General features: G+C 40.9%; 1 protein-coding gene across 4 annotated transcripts in view; it reads left to right on the plus strand.

Annotated features, from left to right (window-relative positions):
- Positions 1-18,323, plus strand: part of LOC102944150 (interferon regulatory factor 4) — a 119,404-nt gene that overhangs the window by 75,882 nt on the left and 25,199 nt on the right. Inside the window, exon 7 of one of the 4 annotated variants that reach the window (XM_043540182.1) lies at positions 1,903-1,965. The exons of 2 other annotated variants lie outside the window; for them this stretch is intronic. In XM_043540182.1, coding sequence (XP_043396117.1) covers positions 1,903-1,965 — 63 coding nt within the window. Of the gene's footprint in view, positions 1-1,902; positions 1,966-2,649; positions 2,698-18,323 lie in introns of those variants that run through there. One more of the 4 variants, XM_037893241.2, reaches the window with a different exon arrangement.

The raw sequence follows: 18,323 nt of genomic DNA on the forward strand, positions 1-18,323 counted from the left end.
CACTTTTGTTTCTAGCAGCATTTACCCACTTGTCAAATCACAATGCAGCTTGATCAGGTCCACATGTTATAGAAGTGAAACAAATGTTTCTTTAAAAAACATTTGGATATTTGATGTAAGTTGAAGTATGATTGCATCATGTATCAAGGGGCGAGGGAGTTATCTATTTTTGAGAATGAGATGGAAATATTTTCTGGCTTCTATATTGAGCAGACTGATCGCTGACAGTGGGACAAATTCTGACTGGACTTAGACACCATGCAGCCCCATTAAGTCCTTGGCTACAGATATTTCTGTTTAAATCATTCTTCTGCACATCTTTTGGGGCTGCACCGACTTTTTTCAAAGTGAAATGCACTTGCCAGTGTACATTCATATAGATCTCTCTCTCACTTTACTTTACTACCATGTTGTAGTGATGTAACTGAAGACAGAATCAGACCAATGTTCTACAGAAAAAGATGTATTTATTCGGCTGCCTAAAGCATTATAATGAATCACTGGGATTTTCCTTTGAAGAATTTAGATTTTGTCCCTGATTGTGTACTTCAGTGGTCAGTCTTTCTTTCTGGGTGGTGCAGTTCTTCTTTTCAGAAGGTTTTACAAGCTTTGGGAGAGGGAGCACTTGACCACACTAGTAACAGTTGCTGAACAGGCCCAGGGTTGAGGCTTTGCGCCTCATCAATCCAGTTAGGACAAAACAATACACTAATATCTTGAATTGTATGAGGCACATAGTGCCTTCACTATGATTTTTCACTTTCTAAAACCTCTGATCATGCAGTCACTTTGTAATGATAGAATGTTCAGATGCACGCCATATATCTGTGGATCTCCACGTACTTTATGAACACGTATTATGCTTCACAACTTCCCTGAGGCAAATAAGTATTATCATCAGGGCTGGGGAACTTCATGACATTTGGGATGTTGTGAACCTTCCAGCTGTACTTAGGGATTGCAAAACAAATTTGCATTCATGAACCTTTTTTCTGTAATGTAAACCCCAAGGATGTCTTGATTAAAAACAAAAACAGAAGGACAAAAAACCCCAGATGCTTTATTTTCTAGTTAAGAGCTGCTTGTGCTATGTATAAGGGTAGAAGACCATTCCCTAACACCCACAAAAGCTAAACAACCGCAAGTACCTTAGGATCTAGCTCCTTGCCCTGCTGAAAGCGGCAGGGAGATAGAGACCTGCCTCCTTTGCAAATCTCCTCCCTTTATGTGTGGGGTGGAAGGAGGAAATCCCAATGGGGAATGTTTTGGGATTGGTTTTTCCCCCTCACTTTTTAAATTTATTTATATATATAAAATAAAAATAAAGTGTGAGAGAGAGTCTAAGGGGTGTGGCGTAAAAAGAAAAAAACCCTATATATATATAACTCTAATCTCTCTCTCTCTTGCTCCCAGTTAATTTTTGTTTTTCTCTACTCTTTACTTTGAGTCTCTCTGAAAGGTAGCGCTTACCCAGAAGCTTTCAAAATGTAACTGATCTTCTGAACCCATAATGTCTGTGAGGGTTTGAAATTAGGCACAATTAGTTCATCCATCTAAGTATTATGCCCATTTTATACCTGGGTGAATGGAGGCACAAATTGGTTAGGGTAAGAATATTCAAACCTGGATTCCTAAAGTTAAGCACCCAGATAACCGGCCTGATTTTCTGAGATACTGAGCACTAATAATTCCCATTAAAGTCCACAGATCCACATCAGATATGGTATCCTCCAACCTCTGGCCTGTAGCAGTCCAGGCCACTAGACCTGGCTTCCTCAAAGAAACAAGGAGTGCTCCTAGAGTTCATTGTTGCATAGGAAGTCTATAACCATGGCTGCCAGCTCCTAGTCTTGGAAAATTACTATAGGTTAAGTCCCACCTCCCCTTTTTCTTGCCTTCTAGTGGAAAGGAAGGAGGAAGAATTGGGATCCGGAGAGCACTTCCCAGTGTGGAGCAAGGCAGCATGTAAGTGCTGGTAACTGGCCTCTTTCCCCCTCCCTGTAACAAGCAGGTGGTCATAATAAGAGGCTTCTGGAACTTCTCTGAGCTTAATCCTGGGAACACAGAGGTGGCTGCCAAGTTTCAGGCATCTGGTGTGATGTTCATATAGTTGTTATACCTCTCCACTGCCCCTTTTGGAATCTTAGGCCTGCACCCTTGGTGAATCCCTTCTCCAAAGCTTCTCTTTGAGCTCTTGGAGAGGAATTTAAGGCAGCCAAAGCTTTCCTCTCTTACTGCTCCCCCTGCTGGATCCAAATCAAAATGAAGGAACTGGGAAAAGGAGTTGTGCCTGGCTGTCCCAGTGAAGTCTGAAACAGAGGAAAGCTCTAACCACACCAACAAAGGAGGTGGAGCTGTATGGGAGTGCTGCTCACCCAACCCAGGGAGCAGAGAGCGAACAAAGCTCTCCTCTACTCCAACTCTTCCCTCTCCTAACCTCCCCACAGCAGTAAGGAAGATAAAGAGGCCAGAAAGGCAGGGGAGAGAATGGTGCATGTGATAGATGACAGGGATTTAAAGGAGTGGGACAGGATCAGAGCAGAATAGGGCCTGGGCTGAAGGGGGGATACAAATCTTGGGTTGCCAACAGTCCCTGATTACAATGGACAATCCCTTATGTTTTTCATCTCTGTACCACAAGATCAGGAGTTGCTGAATGCTGCAAAAAGCAGCAAGAAATACCCCTGACGAATGTAGGTGAGTACTGCTGCTTAATTATTATGAATAATAATGATGATATCAGGAGGGGAGGTGGGTGGGAGTGCTAAGAAAACAGACCCTTATTTTTAAAATGCAGTGCTGGCAACCCTAGGTACCGAAGAGGACAGGGGCTGAAGAAGGTGTCTACAAGGAAACTCCTAACCCCTCTTCATCAACCACCTCCCACTACATGCTACCCAGTAGTGCCAATTAGGAGGAGTGAGGCGGGGGAGGGGAACACTGCTGCTGCCGTCTAGGTTTTTGCACTTGCTGGAAGTTCCATGGACCGGGGGGCCCCTTCCCTGGCCACTTTTAAGCAGTAGTCCCATATTAAAGCAGTACGGCTGCTGCCAGAGAGGTCTGGAGCATCCCTCTGACTGCGTGGTTGCAGCACCAATGAAATTTGACCCACAGTCCCCTGCCAAGGGAGACCTGGGGTCCGTGAGGGAAGGGGAATGAGCAGGGACCCCCCTGCTAGGGAGGGGGAGGATGAGAATTTGCCCACCTGCAAGAACTATCTGAATTGGCACCACCTACCCACACACCTGACAACCAGCCCGCCCCGTCAAGCTGCTCTAGGCTATCTCTGGCTATCACTTTGCTCCCCCCCAACTTCCCCTCTCTGTCACCTTCCATGGGAGTGAGCCAGGGTGCCCAGCAGTGGCAGCAAACAGGAGGACTAAGATAGAGCGGGTTCTCAAAAATGGGTGTGCTCATTACACCAACAGACAGGGCTCACAAATAGCCAGTACATGCCCGTACGTCGAACCGGCACCTCTCTGAGACTATGCGCTTGGTCTTCAGAATCTCAGCAGTGTTGTTTACTAAAATTAAATCCCTGCTGAGCATAATGTTCTCAATGTTCGCTTTCTGGCATTTTTGCCTGAACCGAGCTGCCTCAGTCTGCTAATAGTGGAAGGAGATGGGGGCTCTGACTCACCTTTCTCCCAGGACACAAGCCTCAGGGCCCTAACAAAGAGGGAGAATAAGTCCAATGTGTCAAAAAGCAGCAGCCTTCTGACCTAGGCTTATTTCCTAATTCCCAGTGACAGTTTGCTCTGGCACAGCCTGACTCCCTCAATCCTCCCCTTGCCCCACGCTGAAGGGGGCAGAGAGATTCCTGCCTCCTTTACACACCTCCTCCCTTTGTGTGTGGGGTGGGGGGAGGAAATCCCAGTGGGGAACATTTTGGGATTTGTTTTTTCCTTCACTGAGGAGAAATTGGGCAGCTATAGTGCTGCAGTCCCCCAGGGCAGTGCCAGATTAAAGAATTTTGGGGCCTTGTGAACTAGGGAAAATCCCCCCCCCCCCCCGCATCATCTTCCTTAAACTAGACAGAGAAGAGACCCAGCTGCCTACAGTACCATACCTGAATGGTGCTGGTTCACCATACCTGGGCCGGATTACACCACTCTCTGAAGTTTGGCCTGCCTCCCCCTGCCCCATTGGAGTCATGACCCAGGAGGAGGCAGCTGGGCCAAACCTGGTCAGGGCCCAAATAGGGCTGCCATCTCTGAGAGGCAGAAAAATGAGCCACTCTTTCCTTCCCAGATGCCGCACCCACCAGCCTGACCCTCTTCTTCCCTTCCCATGCACTACCACCAGCTTGATCCTTCTCTTCCTTTCCCAGGCATCCCTATCATCACCCTCCAACTCTCCTGACCCGTGAGCGTCTATACCCACCCCCTCTCAGGAGCCTCAGCCCAAGAAGCCTCCCCACCTAGGGGCCCCTTCCTAGTTACAAGTGGGGGGAAAAAAAACCCAGGCATATTGCAACTGGCAATGCTGGAGAAAAGCTGGCCAGGCCAGCTAAAAACCAGCCAGGCCCTAAACCTAGGCCTAAACATGGTTGTGGGACCCGCAGAGATCAGGGTCCCTCTGCAAATGTACAGAGTGCACATTGGTTAATCCAGGTTTGCTCCTGGGAGATTGTTCAGATCCCAGAAGGTCCCAAATCACAGCGTAAGATCCCCCTAATGTAATAGATAACAATACTATACCACTCTTATGTGTAAAAATTAGTAGAAGGAAATATTTACTGTTACCAGTACAAAAAAGAAAAATGTTTATTTTTTTATCTTGACTTTTACTAATTAGAAATTATACTTTGTTTGGCAGCTTGCTATTTTTGTGATTTTTTTTTTTCTTGCCCCTGTGTTCCTCAGGCTAGTCACATTTCATGCATGACTTCTTTTAGTTTATTTATATCTGAGACATAAAGAGAGATTGCTTTGATGTTACTGTGTTTCTAAAAGCTTTCTTCAATGAGGATGGGACCGTGTTAATTGCATTTATAAATGTATTGTCATATGATGCTTTAGCACAAGTGTTTTCCCTGTTTTAAAATTGTAGTATGCACTTTAATTTGTGGTTAGTAAAATATCAGACTTTTAAAATCTTTTTGCCAGTCTCCAGTTTTTTCCTGTAATTGGGTCAGCAGTAATGCATCTCCTCTTTGATTATCAGGTGTTCTGTTGGTTGAAATTTGTGCATTGAAAGATGTTTTGACAAAGATGGTTTTTGACCAGAATGATCATTTTTTGAAGAAAATTTTCCTTTTGGTGAGATTTCCCTCCCTCCCCCATTGTTTTTAATAAAGGAAAAATCAGTTGCTGAATAATAGATAAATAGGTAAAATATTTCAGCTTTTGAAAAGGAGAAAGTGTTTCCTACTGGTGTAGTGAAAAGAAATGGGAGTTGGAATACCAGGGATCTAGTCCAGGTTCATACTGACTATGTTAAGGTTTTATGCTGGCGCCTATCACTGTACTATCTAGCGCCTACCACATAAAATCAATAGCAGTAGCAAAGTCCCTTGTGGATTTTATGGAGTCTCTGGCTCATCCCCCTTTTGAGGGTAAGAACTTTGGTGTGTGGGTTTTGTTTCTGATTTTTGTTTTATTAATTTAATTTTGGGGGGGATGGAGAGGTTGATTTTGTGTTTGTGTGTAGAAGAGAGTGTCAGTATTGCCAGCATCATTTTTATAGTGGGAAGGCCTTTTCGAAGACTCTCTGTGTACCCATGGGTAAGTCATTAGCCTTCTCTGCATCACTGTTTACGTATATCAATCATATGATTAGGATGGGGTGAATATTGCAAAAATAATCTACTAATTTTCATTTAGATTTTCAACTATGAATATTACAGAATTTTTGCAGAAAACAAATATCAAAATTGAAACTGTATTTGCACCAAAACCCTGAATCTAATGAATTTACACTCAAAAATGAATGAACAGAAATATAGTGTGTGACTTGTGTGTCTAATCAAAACACCTCACTTTATGAATGAAAATACAGTGAACTGTTTGTAAATGACCTAGTCCAAGAATTAGGGCTCGTCTGCATGACCAAGTTAATCCAGGTAGGGTATGAATTTAAAAGCTATTCCGGAATAAGAGTGTCTACACAATGAGCTACTCCAGAATATTTTATTCTGCATTAGCTATTCTGGTCAGTTTCCCCGTGTATACATGCCCTTATCTGGCAAATTTTTAATAACAAATGCAAGCAAACTAGTCTGTTCATGCACAAATCACAAAATAAAAGACACGCTACATTTGTTGTATGAATTATTTGTCAATTATTAGCCCAACTCTAAAAATGAATGTTATTACAGAGAGGTGTTGTGAAGTTGTATCTGAGTGTTCCTAAAGTGCTTTGGGATCCTCAGCTGTTACATAACTATAAAATATTATGCTGAATGAACCATAATACCCCATACATTGATTTTAAAGGTTTTGAAAAAACATAGTGCATTCGTTTACTAGCTAAGGCAGTAGATCTAATGTTTGATGTTACTTTCTGGGTTGTGAGAAACCAACAGTAAGTCAGTGTGTAATAATCTCTTTGAAATTTCCGCGCACAAGAACATCCTGTGCAGTTAACAAAAACCAAACAAAATAAATGGTGGGAATGGGGGTGAATTACTGTAGCCTAACAATCCACTCTTTAGGATAAAGGCGTCATAAAACCATGCCCCACCATGCCCACCAGCAGTCTGGATAAACATAGAAGTCCACTGTCAACCATTATATATTCAAGCTATACCATATTCCTTTAAAAATGTTTGTATGATCTCTGAAAAACCCTAAGCAAAAACATTCCTCATTGAAACTCTCAGAAAATGGCCAAAGTCGCCTGGAACTGGTACATGAAATATTTCATCCAGACGACCACCCTTCCTTATTTCCCCGCCCCCCACCCCCATCCCCAGGAGAAATTCCTGACATTTTTTTATACACTCAGTAAGGATTACAGGGGATATGCACAAATGGTTTGTTGGAATAGGGGTCACCTGACTTTCAGGGATGCTGAGCATCCACGGCTCCCATTAGAATCAATGAGAGGAACAGTGGAGACTCATTACTAGAGCTCAGCCAATAATTGATTTTTCAGGTGAGTGGCTGAACTGAAAAATCAACACCTCCCTCCACAAAAAAATGACCCCCCCCGCACCAAAACAAAAAACTGAAGAAAAAAAAAAATCATGTGGTTCAAATGAAAAATTTCAGATGTTGATTTGAAATGACTTTTTCTGAATGAAATGTTGATTTGAAAATGCTGAAAGGTTTGATTTTTTTTTCTTTTTTTTAAAACCAAACAGTCAAAATCATTCACTGAATTTGACCCAAATTTATGAATAGTTTTGGTGGCCCCCCAAACTGCATTTTTTGGCAAGTTTACTATTTGCCAAAAAAAAAAAAATTGCCTAGCTCTACTCAGCACTTCTAGCAAGCAGATCAGCATACAGTGATATACAGAAGCCATTCAAAGAACTACCCATGAGATGTTCATGAATGCTCATGATGCTCAAACATGGAGACTGATCCTCAGTTGATGTAAATTGTCATATAGCTCTATTGATTTCAATGGGGCTAACAGTTTACACCATCCGAGGATTCCCCCCATGATCTTCATGCAAGTAAGATCAACAGTGTTGTCAGGGCATGGGCACCTTCAACTCTTATGGGGGTCAGTAGGAACTGATGGTTTCGGAACCTCTCACAGTCAGCATCTGAATGATAAAATGACTCAATCAGGTCACAATTTTATCATTTCAGTCATGGTGCAAAGCTTCTGTTCACTGAAAAATTATGTGTGGTGTTAGAAGAAAATTAAGACTATTGCTTCTTCCACTATCATGTAATATTATGTATCCATTTTAGAATTATCGATAAAAATACTTCAGCTACAATCTCTCCTCTCATACCTCAGAGATACCAACTCCACTTTTAGTGCAGCCCACTGTAGGCAAGTTGTAGTAGATAAGCATGCAGCTGCCTGCTTTCCATGTGTGTTCCTCTGTTTAAGGCCCAAATATAAAGTGAAATAGATTATGTCAACCCAGAAAGAAAGAACAAAATACTGTTTGCCTGCAGGAGTTCACTGTTTTTTCTAGAACGTGGAGCCACGTTCTGAGAATGGAAACTACCACCTTAACCACTGTGCAGCTCACTTACATATCCAAAGGGTTGTCTCAAAATGAGAGCACATTGTTCTCCTGTCTCTTCATATTCCAGAGTTAGGCTATATTTTTATAACTTGTGATATTTGTATATTTACTCTTTTTAAACATTTATGATTATACACAAATGGAAAATTACAAGGAGAAAGATGAAAAAAGTAATCATCTTGTGTGGAGAATGCAATTGCCTGTTTCTTATTAGAATGAAGACAAAATATGGATACATACCAAAGGTTTAGCTGACCCTCTGCACCTTGAATGTGACTATTTCCACTTATATGTACCATCATGAAAAAACACACCACTAAGTGACATAAGTTACGTGGGCATAAGTGGTAGTGTAGACATGGCCTGAGTCTCTCTAACCTGATTTACACATTCCCACCTTAACAACTGACCTATATTAAACACATTATGTATGTTAAATTACTTGAGTCCCGATTTGTTTTATTGTGGTTTTTTTTTTAATCAGCTCTCCAAAATAATGGTTATGCTGCTAAAATAACAGCCACTGTGCTAGGTGAGCCCTGTCAACACTGACCCAGTTGCAATCTTGCCATCCCATTGTCCTGCCTGCCCATCATGATTGTATGGGAGAATGGGGCGATGGGTGGGGCTGCGGGCGGAACGGGGGAGGGGCTCTGAACTTGGCGCTCCAGGCCGGGGTGAGAGCTCTGCCGCAGTCCCAGCCGGGGCCAAGATCTCAGCCCCCCCACCCCCGCCGTGGCCCCAACCAAGCTTTCAGCCACCCCCTCCCCCGCCCGGCCGGAGCCATGGGAGGGGCTGAGAGCAGTGAGTGGGGGTGGGGCCTCAGCCGGAGGAGGTGGGCATGGGGCTGGCCTCCCCATGGGGAAGCTTCACTTGCCACCCATGGCTGTGCCACTTTAAGGTCTCTAGTGTAGACATAGCCTCAGAATTTCTCACTGAAGGCCCAATTTTGATTGTAATAGTGGCAGAGTAACGCCACAGCCCAGTGGTACCAAAATCCCCTTGTATGAACAACAACCCTAACAAATGTGTCAAACCCCACCCTCCAACTGCACTGAAAAGAAAGCCCCACCCCACCAAGAACATCAGTCACACATCCAGCGTGAACACTCCCTCTTAAAGCCTGCCTATCATCTCCTACTTGGCAGCCGCTTTGCAGCACTTCTATGAGGACAAAAAGTACTAGAGCATGTGTGTTAAAGCTATTCTGTGAAGAGGGTAGGTATCAGTGAGATTTACCGAGAGAGTGAGCGTAGAATACAGCCCATGAGTAGGGAGCAAAAAAGCCTACCAGAAGTGTATTGTTTCAATTGTCTGGTGTCCTGTGTTGGTAGGGGCTGGAGAAACTCAACAAGAGGTAACTTATTTTTCTCCTTCGCTGTTGAGGAAGGGTTTGTTCACATGGTGTGCTTAGAATATGAGATGGCGTTTGGAAATTGATAAGATGCACAATAGGATTACTTGTTGCTCAGACTTGTGCATTTTCCTGCCCCTCATAAGGTATCTGTCATTGCGTGCAACAAGAGTGGATATTGTGGACAATAACGATCATCATATTAGCTGGGTATTTCTGATAAAATGATTAGCTGAAAATGGCTGACCATGTTGATACACAAATTGGTATGATTAGGGTTAATAACCTGTTGCAATGAAGGGGGCAGATCCCCCTTCTGCAGTGTGAGCCTGCAGACAGATTGTAAGAGCTCTGAGAAGTTCAGTGTGGAGACATTTTCTTCCTAACCATAATGTTTTAAATAAATGAAATCTTGAATTGTGCAAAATTGTAATCTGTCATGCGACCCAGATCACAAAACAGGAGGATTATGTTTGTTATGAATACAACTTGCAGTCATGAGGGCCATTACTGAAAGAAGAAACCATTCCTGGTGATACTTTTCCTCTCTCTCTCTATTTTCATAAGACAAACATGATTTGCAAACATGTTCGTGAATAAAATCTTTTAGTTTAGTTTACGGCTGGCTTGGGCCCTATTATTAGTTACTAATGAGCAGTCACATGACGTATGAGTGTTCAAGAATGTTAATCCATGAAGCGTCCATGAATTTTTAGCACATCACTTGGAGTCTTTTTATCAAAATGTCTTTCTAAAAGATAGGCTTTAGTTCAGCCACAGTGATTGGCTCAATAATATTTATTGATGTACTAGGGAAGAATTCTGTCCGCTACAAGAATAGTCAGAAGGAATTCTATAGGATGTATTATGCAGACCGCAAGAATAGATTATTATAGTAGTTGTTTTGGTCTGTAATATCAATGAAAATGAAGAGTTCACAAACTAGCTATAACTTGAAAATGATTTGGCAAATACTTATTCATAATGAATATATTCATGGAAATCAGGATAGATTTGTGAACAAGTTGCTATCCAAAAAAATAATTTTTTTTAGCTCATAACTTCTCAGTCCAAAAATTCCTTTAATTTGATTTAAAACAGTTTAAGATAGTCAAAAATCAGAACAAAAGAATGTTGTTCATAATGACAGGTTCCACCAGCTCTGTTTACTACTTTGATAACATGCCATGATAACAGTTGCATTAAATGTGACGAGCAGACGAAACACCAGTAAAATATTCCTGAGAGTGGGAAAAAAAATGTAATAGCACTCATGGGGCATGTCAGTGAATTGAACGTATAGGAAAAAATATAGAATAACCTGATATACAAAAATCCTGCTTTTCTTTTTTCACAAGAATCATATTAAGAAAAAAGACATTAATTTTTTAAGATGAGCGTGGATATGCAGGTGACGCGTGCAAATGATACATATTAAGTACCTTGACATGGGAAAAGGAGTGTCAAAAGGAATTAGTGCGCTGTTTCATATGAGAATTCAAGTAGTTGGGAGTTTACACAGGCCCAGATCCTGAAAACACTCTGCTGTGTCTACACTAGGCTATATCTACACTATATCTAAAAACCACCCATTTAACTGACATAAGTTTCTCCGACAGAAGTGCCAGTGTGGACAGCTCTCCTGCCGACATAACTACTGCTGCTCTGTGTGGGTGATTTAATTATGCTGATGGCAGAGCGCATGTAGACAGACATAGCACATGTAGACATAGCCTTATGTACACATTTCACTCCACCTACCTAAATAGTCCCATTGACTTCAGTAGAACTACTCATGTGAGATAAATTACATGTGCAGAAGTCAGAGCCTAACGTTAGAGAGCTAAACTGATTGTGAAAGGAAAATGTAAGCTAATATCTGTGCTCCAAATACAGGTAATTTTTTTCATATAGTTCCTTTTCTTTTTTTTAATGAAGGATAATTCTTTAATAGTAATCTGCAATTGCAGATTACTGCAGGGATGAGGATAGAACAAACTCCTAAATGGAAAAATGTCTAGATACAAGTCAGCCTGAAGACAAGACAATGTTTTGCACAAGTCAAAAACAATAATATTCTCAAAACAAAAATAATTAGATTCTTAGAAATATAATCATGAGAAAGGGGGGTCTGAGATATGTGGCATATATGTCATGCTCAGGTTGAGATACACATTACTCAGCACAGCACATGAGCTATCCCACAACAGATTTTTTTCCCCTTGACATAATACATACATTAATCTCATCTGGAATAGTGGCAGGATAGTAGCTGTATTGCAGATGTTCCCAGTGATAATTAGTGGGTATTCCTTCAATAGAACTAGACATGGAGATACCTACAGCAAATTAGATAATTACCTTGTAAAAGTACATAGGCAAAATAAAAATATGAATCCAATAAGACACTGTATATGGTAAATATGGTTAGGCATATATAATTTATACAAAATACATCCCAGATCCAACTCTCCTTAAAGTCAGTAGAAAGACTCCTGCTGGCTTGAATCTAAATTTACTGTAAGTCTAAACACTTTAGAGCTAAATTCAGGCCTGATGAAAACCATTATCCCAAATTGCATTCCAGTCAGGCTGAATTTGCTTTTTAGATTTGCTGTTATGGACAGATATGCTTTGATAGGAAGCAAGGCAATACACTGGGAAACATATATAACATATATACATTCTAAAGGACTCATACACTTTGGTAGCAAATTTGAAAGGAGCTATGGTTTGCAGGCAATTTTGAACAATAAAATAACTTTCAGGTTGAACCAAAACCAATTTTTAAATTAAAAAAAAAATTTTTTTTTGTGAATCAAAAACGCAAAGAGAATTTCACTTTGGATCAAACAAACTATTTGGTTTGACAAAAGTGAACCATTTTGTTTTGATTTTTGACTATCTTAAACTTTTAAATCAAAGGAATTTTTGGAATGAAAAATTATGAACCAAAAAAATTGAAATGTTTCATTTCATTTTTGTTTTTTTTAATTTTTACTGAAACAATTTGATGAAACTAAAATATTTTGAAAATTCATTATGGTGTCACTGATCCTGCCCCTGCCCTCCTCATCCTAAAAAAAAATAAAATAAAAAAAAAAAAAAGCCAAAAAATTCCCAGTTCTACATTTGGACAATTAACTACAAGCTGTAGACTAAACAAGTCAGAATTCTGGCAATATTTCCAATCATTGCCAATATATTCATCCACCCCAATTCCCCAGAAAGAATTCATATCCAGCTATAGATGCTTTTCATCGTTGGCTGCCTTACAGTATGCTGCTCCAGACAGCAGTTTGAGAACAGGACCATCTTCATGATGTGGAAATGGGGGAAGATTTTATAACCATATAATAATGTCTAGCTTGTACATTGTGCTTTTCATCAGTAGATCTCAAAATGTTCTACAATCTTTAAGATATTTATCACCACAACTTCCCTATGGTGTAGAATAGCGCTTATCCCAATTTTTTCAGATGGGGAACTGATATAGTGACCAGCAATGTTTAAAATGTTGAAGAAAGTATAAACTAAATAACTAGAAAATAGAGGTGGGATGTGAGATACTTTTGTAGCTAGTATAACTTTCATAAAAGGTACGTCAATGTTGAGAAACAAACAGCTAAAATTGACTAATTGATTTTATTGGCTTTCTCAGTAGCAAAATTATATGGCAAGATTTCCAAAAATGCTCAGCCTCAGCAACTTCCATTGTTCTCAGCTCTTTTCAGTGTAAGTCCCTGGGTGCTGACCACGTTTCTCAATGTGGCCATTTCATTTAAGTTGCATCTGCACTAGAAGTGCTGCAGCGGCGCAGCTGCATTAAGCTGGCAGGAGAGAGCTCTCCTGTGGGCTTAATTACTCCATCTCCCATGAGAAGCAGTAGCTATGTTGGTGGGAGAAGCTCTCCAGCTGACATAGCGCTGTCTACACCAGTCCTTTAGTCTGTGTAATTTACGTCATCAGGTGTGTGGGTTATTCAGACTCCTGAGCAACATAAATTATACCGAAGAAAATTCTAGTGTAGACAAGATGCCTAAATGGGACCGGAGAGGTTTTGAAAATCTACTCACACTGGAATTCATGATAGTCCATCAGTGGAAAAGGGTTATGAATATGCAGCTTTTTACCTCTATGGGATTGGTTCAAATAATCAGATATAGTTTGGTAGTAGCCAAATGTAATTATTAGAGCTGGGCACACAATGCAGGATTATTTGTAAGCATTCCCATTTTTCAAGGAGCTTGCTTCACCTGTGTTCACACCCCTTTTGTGAACTTTTTACAAATGTTCTAAGAACAAATTTACCAACATGAATATTTACTAACCAGCAAAATGTACGCAAACATTACAAAATATAGAAAGTGAATTTTTTACTTATAATCCTGAGTATTCATGCCAGAAATCTTATTCCAAGAGTTAAACTCATTCATCAGGGGAACAAAATGTACCATGTAATCTGCGTGTTTGGTTAAAACAGCTCAAATTCCCAATTTCAAATATCAAATACTGAAAGCAATGTGCAAAGTGAACAGTTTGCAAGCATTGCACAGGCTGAAATATTTGCATAGTACAATCTTTGAATAATTTTGAGCAATGAATATATTTATGGAAAATGTGATCTGTCTGCAGACAATTCACAAGCAGCAGAAAGAGCTGTATTTGATAACTAAAATACAATATGTACTTAGTTCATCCAACTCTCCTTGTTACCAGCTGAGGATGGCCATTTGGTATCCTACCATATGTGAAAAGGGTTATGGTCTCAGTCCAATTCCTGGTGGACAGGTATCCATATTATAAAATAGCACCATTCCAACTGGAACTAATATCCACCCTTTGACTCTCAACAGATTTCACTGCCGGATTCTATAGACATGGAGGACGAACTGTCCTTTTTTCCCCTTGTGAGTTGAGGAGGGAGATATGTTAGTTCAACAGTACAGTGAAACTTCCACAGCCAGTGATGTACCATTTCTGAAGTTTAGGAGAGGACTTCACCCTATGTGGCAAAGAGTAACAACCCTCGGAAGAAAATCTACTTAACTTTTCTTTTTAAAGAAAGGTTACAACTACTCTTTCAGATGTAACTACATCTGAGAGAACTCTTTTTAGAACACGCATTAATTTAGGGGAATATGAAGTCTTGAGAAACATTCTAGATCATTAGATTACAAAGCAAAAGGGAAATAAAAGGAAAGAATGTAAACAAATTTGGACAAAAGTAGTTGTAAGAAAATATAAAATTGCGCGTGGTTTTTTCTACTTAGTCATGCAGATATTTAGTTACATTTACTTCTGTGGTATTTTGCTTTTAAATGATTACATAATTAGTAATATGATATGGGGATTTTATGAAAGGCGAGCACAGTAGGTCACAAAATCAGGAAGAGCAGCTGTAGAAGCTATGTCTAAATAAGACATCACCAGTGCTCATGGCAAAAAAAAAAAAAAAAAAAAAAAAAAAAATGGAGAATGTTTAGGATCCAGATGTTCTTTACTGTGGAAGTTAGTTCATCAAAACGCCACCAGATTCTGCTCTGGTGTGAAACTGAGTTTGTGAGGTTCTTGCTCTAAACTCTTGAATTGTGTTGACAACTTTTAGGGTCTTTCTACATTGTAAAAACAACTAGGACTTGTGACGTGGTTTCAGTACCACAGTCTTGAACATAGTTAAAGTGAGAGTCCATCTTGCTATGTAAATATGTTTTTATGGCTGAACCTTGTTTTAGCCTACAGGACTTCATCTTGCAAACACATAGGCTGGGATTTTTGAAGAGACCACAGAGAGTTAGGCTCCCAGCTCTCAATGAAAGTCAAGGCTAATGAAACTACTCTTAAGCCTCTGGAAAATTCTAGCCTTAGGCAACAAGAGCCAGATTTATAAACATATTTATGTGTCTAAAGATGTCAATAGGTGCCTAGTTGAATTTTTAGACGTGCCATAGGGGAGTTTCATTGGCATTGACTTTCACTGCGAGATGGATATCTAACTCGTATAGGAACTTTTGAAAATCCCACTAGATGCCTAATTATCTTTGAAAATCTGACCCCAAGTGTGACAGATATGGCAATTTCTTGTGATATCTTTGAAAGACCCTATGGTATTAAGTATATGTATTATTGTGGGCTCTAATTGTATATAACTTCTTCATGGGGAAGATGGGACAAAGATTGCAACCCCTTGGAGTCCATTGTTTTACATGAATGGTATATGTATGGCTGTGTTTCCCTCCAGAAGGGAGGGCTGCCACAGATCCTCCAGGAACTAAAAACAATGGGTGGTGGTGAAGACAAATCACCCAGGTTGTAATCTCCCCATAGAGGTACTGTCTCTTAGGGAGGCCCTCATATACTAGTTCAAACTGGATTCTCCAAAGACCGACAAAAAAAGGACCTTTGGATAAATAGCCTGAGTTTGTTGACTCAGGGCCTTCTCTTTAATCCAGCAAACAGACAGAACCTTCTGTTCAAGCCAAGGCAGGGCCCAATCCTGCTGCATACTTATGGAAGGAGTTGACCTTTTAAGAGCCTGTAAGTCTGGTAAGCTTTTAGCATGAGTGCAGGTTCTTTTATTGATTGTATATATTTTCTTTGTAATGCTTTGGCCTTAAGAATAAATGTGCTTGCTTATAAAGGGTTGCATGATAACTTGTAACTGCTGGAAAGTACAGCTGTTCAGAGCCTTTGAAGAGAAAGCAAAAATCAAATTCTGGCCTGTTTAGGCAGTCTGACTTGCTGGGGATATCACTGTATAAGCAGGGAACTGTGCAATCTGGAAAAAACCCTGTCAGCAGGGAGAGACATGGGTCTCTGCCCAAGATAAGTGATGGCTCAAGAGCCTGAGCCTAGAGTGGATGCCTGCGAGAAACCGTGGACCGGGAATACAGGTGCAGCAGCCCTGGAACTATGACACCAAGTTGCTTCGTTGCTGACGTGTTTGCAGAATTGCACCCAAGGATTGTACTATTGGTTAGAAATGTAGCTAGCATGGTGTGGTGACATATTTTGTTCTTTTTAATTTGTAATCAATCAAACTTAGACACTCCTAGAAATGTAGAAAGATCTTATATAAATTTTGGAAGTTCTTTATGCTTGCAGATAAAAGTAGCCCTCCATAATAACTTTATACGGTTTCTTTCAACAAGACCTTTCAAAAATTGTTAAAATGGATTATTGCCCTAGGACAAACTATTCAAAGTTTATTTTAAAATAGTTATAGCCTGTGATTGGTCCTGGGAATTTGTGTGCATTAAGGACTAAGGGCTTGTCTATATGAACATTTAGTTTGTGGCAAGCTAGGGTGTGAATCTAACCCCCACTAGCCTGCTGCATACTAACTGTTTTGGTGGATCCTGCTGACTCTCACTAACAGTTTGCTAGTGTGCTTTAATCTACTCTTGTTTCAAAGCAGGGTAGATCAAAGTCTACTAACAAACTTAATGCATGTCAGCAGGGTCCACAAGAACCTACAGAGTGAGGCAGACTCGTGAGAGCAGATTCACGCTTCAGCTTGCCTCGGACTAAATGTTCATGCAGATAAGCCCTAAGGATAACATTTTCAAAAGCATTGAAAGTCAGTGGGATTTATCCTTTTATGTGCTTAAGTCACTTTTGAAAATGGCATGTAGGCTCCTAAGTCACTTGGGCAGTTTTAAAAATGTACTCTAAATCATTTACCAAATAGTTGGTGTTTTGAAACATAGCTAACTGAATTCTTAAAGAACACTGACACTGAAGCTCCAACTGTGGTGACATAAGTGCCGCCTTACCAAATTCACGGTCCATTTTGGTCAATTTCAGGGTCATAGGATTTTAAAAATTATAAATTTAATTATTTCAGCTATTTAAATCTGAAATTTCATGGGGTTGTAATTGTGGGGGTCCTGAGCTAAAAAGGCATTGTGGGGGGGGGGGGAGGGTCGCAAGGCTAGTGGGTGGGGTTGCGGTACTGCTGCCCTTACTTCCGCACTGCTGTTGGCGGCGGTGCTGCGTTCAGAGCTGGGCAGCTGGAGAGCGGTGGCTGCTGGCCAGGAGCCCAGTGCTGAAGGCAGAGCCGCCATCAGCAGCAGTGCGGAAGTAAGGATGGCATGGTAGGGTATGGCCACCCTTACTTCTGTGCTGCTGCCTGCAGAGCTGGGTCCTTAGTCAGCAGCCAGCGCTCTCTGGCCACCCAGTTCAGAAGGCAGCAGTGCAGAAGTAAGGGTGGCAATACCGCCTCCCCCTAAAATAACCTTGCGATCTCCCTTTTGGTTCAGGACCACCAATTTGGGAAATGCTGGTCTCCCCCATGAAATCTGCATAGTATTGGGTAAAAGCACTCAAAAGACCAGATTTCAAGGTGAGAGGCAGATGTCATGGTCCGTGACGTGTAAATTTTCATGGCCATGAATTTGGTAGGGCCCTAGACGTAAGTGGTAGTGTTTTTGTTGCTATAAATCAAAAATGGCTGCACCAGTTTAATTTTCTTTCAAATTTGGCAGAGCTATTCAGTACTAGGCAAAGCTCATATAAACCAGATCTGAGCCTCCTGTTCCCTTCCCTCTGCACCATGGGATTTGGTGGAGGGAAGGAACAAATCAACGTCACCTCTTAAGGGATCCACACCTACTCACAGGAAGGGGAGAAGTTAGGGGCCTGATCCTACTCAAGCTGAAGTCAATGGCTAAACTTGTATTGACTCAAATGGTACAGGATTGGGCCTTTAATGCCTACACAGAGCCTGAATCACCATTGCATTCATCCTTACCTACTTACTTGTTTAGATTGTAAGGTCTTTGGACAGGGACTAGCTACTGCCCTCTGTTACAG

This window comes from Chelonia mydas, chromosome 2 (genome assembly GCF_015237465.2).
Source record: "Chelonia mydas isolate rCheMyd1 chromosome 2, rCheMyd1.pri.v2, whole genome shotgun sequence".
In the NCBI taxonomy this organism is placed as follows: Eukaryota; Metazoa; Chordata; order Testudines; family Cheloniidae; genus Chelonia; species Chelonia mydas.